This window comes from Dama dama, chromosome 13 (assembly GCF_033118175.1).
Source record: "Dama dama isolate Ldn47 chromosome 13, ASM3311817v1, whole genome shotgun sequence".
NCBI lineage: Eukaryota > Metazoa > Chordata > Mammalia > Artiodactyla > Cervidae > Dama > Dama dama.
In genome coordinates this window covers 10,604,818-10,609,936 of record NC_083693.1, presented here as the reverse complement: position 1 = coordinate 10,609,936, position 5,119 = coordinate 10,604,818, and the positions used below count along the sequence as shown (strand labels likewise).

Genomic DNA, 5,119 nt, shown 5'->3' with positions numbered 1-5,119 from the left:
AGTCCAGGAAGAAACCAGGTGCAAACACTCAATTGTCTTCTCCCAATGAAGTCAGATGGATGTGTGTAATTATCCCAGCAACAATGTATAATAACATGTGTGTGGTGTTTTTCACCAGAAATGCTTCTCTGAACCTTGGTGTGCAGGATTTTTTTTTTTTTTTTGAGGGTCACGACAACCACATGACTAACTCTGGCTACTCAAATTCCAGCCCCTCAAGGCAAAATAAGGTATTCATATTGGCATAATTCACACTGTTGGCATAAATCTAATCAAACTGATACTATGGGGTCCATAGTCTTCACATTAAAAAAAACACACACACACAAAAACTATCTGGTCGAATATTCCAAAGGCTTGGAAAGATTATCTTCCAGGGTCAGACCAAGGGCCAATCCCGAAGGCAGGTCTTTCTGGGAAATATTCTGGTTTGCAGAATTAGCACTTTCTTGCACACTCTCTAACTTATTTTATAAATCCCTTATCATCTTCATACAAAAAGCAGGACTTGCAGAAATATAAAATCAAAGAAAACTAGAGATATTTTCTTAGAGATACAGAGATAAAATCAAAGAGGACACGGATGTGTAGAACAGTCTTTTGGACTCTGTGAGAGAGGGCAAGCATGGGATGATATCCAAGAATGGCATTGAAACATGTAAATAATCATGTGTGAAACGAATCGTCAGTCCAGTTTCGATACAGGGTGCTCGGGGCTGATGCACTGGGATGACCCAGAGGGATGTGATGGGGAGGGAGATGGGAGGGGGGTTCAGGATGGGGAACACATGTACATCCATGGTGGATTCAAGTCAATGCATATGGCAAAACCAATACAATATTGTAAAGTTAAATACATGAATTAAAAAGAAAAAGGAAGAAAAGTTCCTCATAAAACTGGAAGTACAAAGCTGCTGATGCTGCTTAAGTTGATTTAGTCGTGTCTGACTCTGTACAGTCCCACAGATGGCAGCCCACCAGGCTCCCCCATCCCTGGGGTTCTCCAGGCAAGAACACTGGAGTGGGTTGTCATTTCCTTCTCTAATGCATGACAGTGAAAAGTGAAACTGAACTCGCTCAGTCATGTCTGACTCTTGGCGAGCCCATGGACTGCAGCCTATCAGGCTCCTCCATCCCTGGGATTTTCCAGGCAACAGTACTGGAGTGGGGTGCCATTGCCTTCTCTCATAGGAGACTACCTGAGGCCAAATTACAGCAGTGTAGGCCCTGCACACACCCTGATTCTTATCAGCAACTCTGCCCTTGAACCACTGCTATAAAGTGAAAGTTGGTCAGTAGTGTTTGACTCTTTGTGACCCCATGGACTAAACTTTTGGTAGAATTTGCCTGTGAGGTCATCTTGCCCTGGGGCTTTTGTTTGTTGGAAGATTTTGGATTACAGTTTTAATATTGGTGCTTGTGACTGGTATTTTTATGCTTTCTGTTTCTTTCTGGTTCAGTTTTGGAAGGTTGCACTTTTCTAAGAACTTGTCCATTTCTTCCTGGTTGTCCATCTTTTTGGCATATAGTTGCTCCGGTAGTCTCTTATGATTCTTTGTATTTCTGCATTGCCTGTCGTGACATTTTTTAAATTTCTAATTTTATTGACTTTTTTTCCCTGTCTTTCTTGATAAGTCTGGCTAATGGTTTGTCAGTTTTGTTTATCTTCTCATTGAACTGGCTTTTAGTTTTATTGATCTTTCTTATTGTTTTCTTAATTTACTTTTCATTTATCTCTGATATAATCCTTACGATTTCTTTTCTTCTACTGTAGGGCGGCAGGCAAGGAAAGCAAGCCCGAGCGCCATGATTCCTCTCGAGAAGCTGGGCAGCGGTGGCTCTTCCCCGGCCGCCGCCTCCGGCTCGGGTCGGGCTGGCCGGGGTCTGAGCACACCGCGCCGGCCGCCGCCCCCGACCCAGGCCCGCGGACTGCTGACGGAGATCCGCACCGCAGTGCGGACCGAGCCCTTTCAGGACGCCTACACCCTGACCCCCGGCCGGGAGTTGGGCAGAGGGAAATTTGCAGTGGTGAGGAAATGCATAAAGAAAGATTCTGGAAAAAAAATTGCCGCCAAGTTCATGAGAAAAAGAAGAAAAGGCCAAGATTGTCGGATGGAAATAGTTCATGAAATCGCTGTACTCAAGCTAGCCCAGGACAATCCATGGGTCATTAATTTACATGAAGTCTACGAGACACCATCGGAAATGATCTTAGTTCTGGAATATGCGGCTGGAGGTGAAATCTTTGACCAGTGTGTTGCAGACAGAGATGAAGCCTTCAGAGAAAAAGATGTTCAGAGACTCATGAGGCAGATTTTAGAAGGTGTTTGCTTCCTACACGCTCATGATGTCGTTCATCTTGATTTGAAGCCTCAGAATATTCTGCTGACAAGTGAATCTCCACTGGGTGACATTAAGATAGTGGATTTTGGCCTTTCAAGAATAATGAAGAAGAGCGAAGAACTCCGAGAGATCATGGGCACTCCTGAGTATGTGGCTCCTGAAGTTCTTAGTTACGATCCTATCAGCATGGCAACAGATATGTGGAGCATTGGAGTGTTAGCATATGTCATGCTGACAGGAATATCACCTTTCCTGGGCGATGATAAACAGGAAACTTTCCTCAACATCTCACAGATGAATTTAAGTTATTCTGAGGAAGAATTTGACGTTGTGTCTGAGTCAGCTGTTGACTTCATCAAGACACTTTTAGTTAAGAAACCTGAAGATCGCGCCACTGCAGAGGAGTGTCTGAAACACCCATGGCTGACTGAGAGCGGTGTTCAGGAGCCTGCCTTCAAGGTCAAAGGGGCCTTAGAAGCAGCACATGCCCTCCAGGAAGCAGATTCTGTGTCTGAAAGTAATTCAGATACTCAGAAGCCAGAAACCGAGGAATCCATTGTAACAGAGGAGCTGATTGTAGTGACTTCGTATACTTTAGGACAATGCAGACAGTCTGAAAAGGAGAAGATGGAGCAAAAGGCCGTTTCCAAACGATTTAAATTTGAGGAACCTTTGCTGCAAGACATTCCAGGAGATTTTATCTACTGAGCAGTATTTCCCTTTAGAACTTTAAGATTTCTACATTGGAAACATTATTTATGGACTTCTGGCCAAATGGTACATGGATTGAAAGTGGATGACCAGGTATCAGTGATAGAAACTTAAAATAACTTTGTCAAACTTGTGGAGTGAGAGAAATCAAGCCAGATTTATCAAGTGGCCAACCAGGAGGCTTAACGGGTGAAGTTACCTTTTTCAATGTTCTTTTTAAGAAGGGAGATGTTTGAACCTTTCATTTCTGCATCCTGCTTCTCCAGAATGAGAATTTGTATGCAAAGACATCTGTATTCACTTTCTGTAAAAATCCAAGTAAAAGTGCCAAATTAACACCTAAAACAAAACAAAACAAAACAAAAAAAGACAACTTCTCTTCCTAATTGTTTTAAGTGTGAGGTTAGGGTGTTTATTTGATGTTTTTTTCCTTTCTTGAGGTAGGCTTTTAGTGGTATAAACTTCCCTCTAGAACTGCTTTTGCTATATCCCATAGATTTGGGGTCATATTCATTGCCATTTGTTTCTAGGTATTTTTTAAAATTTATTTTCTCATGTCTTCAGTGTGGCTATTTTTAAGTGTGTTGTTTATTCCTCATATGCCTGTTTTTTTTTTTTTTTTACATTAAAAAAATTCCTGTAATTGATATCTAGTCTCACAGTGTTGTATTCAGAAAAGATGCTTAATAAGAGTTCAATTTTCTTAAATTTACTGAAGCTTGATTTGTGACCCAAGATGTGATCTGTCCTGGAGAATGTTCTGTGTGCATGTGATTAAAAAAAAAAAAAAAAAGGCATATTTGTTTGGGGATGGAATGTCCTGAATAACTCATTAGGTCCTTTTGATCTAATGTGTGATTTAAAGTTTGTGTTTCCTTATTAATTTTCTGTCCAGATGATCTATTCATTGGTGTAAGTGGGGTGTTGAAGTCCCCCACTATTATTCTGTTACTGTCAATTTCCCATTATATTGTTGCTAGCATTTACCTTATGCATTGAAGTTTTCTTATGTTAGGTGCATAAATATTTACAACTGTTATATCTTCTTCTTGGATTGATCCCTTGATCATTATATAGTGTCCTTTCTTATCTCTCACGTTTCCTGCTAGAGAATTTCCTTTAGCATTTTCCATAAGGCTGGTTTGGTGCTGCTGAATTTGCTTCGATTTTCCTTGTCTATAAAGCTTTTGATTTTACTGTCAAATCTGAATGAAATCCTTGTTGGGTAGAGTAATCTTGGTTGTAGGTTTTTTCTCTTTCATCACTTGAAATATATCTTGCCATTGCCTTCTGCCTGCAGAGTTTCTGTTGAAAAAAATCAGCTGTTAACCTTATGAGGATTCCTTTGTATGGTTTATATGGTTTTCCCTTGTAGCTTTTAATGTTTTTTCTTTGTGTTTAATTTTGTTAGTTTGATTAACATGTATCTTGATACATTTCTCTTTTAGTTTATTCTGCATGAGATTTTCTGGGCTTCCTGGACTTGGATGACGCTTTACTTTCCCGTTTTAGGGGAGTTTTTGACTTTAATCTCCTCAAATGTTTTCTCACACACTTCCTCTTTCTCTTCTTCTTCTGGGGCCCTGATAATTCAAATGTTGATACATTTGATATTGGCCCAGAGATCTCTGAGACTGTCCAAAATGATTTTCATTCTTTTTTTTTTTTTTAATTCTGCTCCTTGGCAGTTATTTTTATTGTTCTATCTTCCAATTCCTTTATGGATTCTTTTGCGCTGTTTATTCTGCTATTGATACTTTCTAGGGCAGTTTTAATTTCATTGATTGTTTTGCTCATTACTGTTTTTTTATTCTTTATTTCCTTTAGCCCTTTGTAAATGTGTTAAACATTTCGTGCATTTTCTCCATTCTATTTTCAATATTTCGAAACTTCTTTACAATTATTACTCTAAATATAGGTTCCCTATTTCCTTTTAATTTATTAGATTTGTGATTTTTCACCTTGCCTCTTCGTTTATAACATATTTTTTGCCATTTCACTTTTATTTTTGGATGGGTAATACTGTGTTCCTATAGTACTAATTGTTTTGCCTGAGGTTCCCAGA

At 39.6% G+C, this 5,119-nt stretch overlaps 1 protein-coding gene across 1 annotated transcript; it reads left to right on the top strand.

Annotated features, from left to right (window-relative positions):
• Positions 1 to 1,806: 1,806 nt before the first annotated feature.
• On the top strand, positions 1,807 to 3,380 carry LOC133068329 (serine/threonine-protein kinase 17A-like). Its single transcript, XM_061159584.1, has one exon. It carries the CDS (start codon positions 1,807 to 1,809, stop codon positions 3,049 to 3,051), a length of 1,245 nt encoding a protein of 414 aa, XP_061015567.1. The 3' UTR covers positions 3,052 to 3,380.
• Positions 3,381 to 5,119: the final 1,739 nt, after the last annotated feature.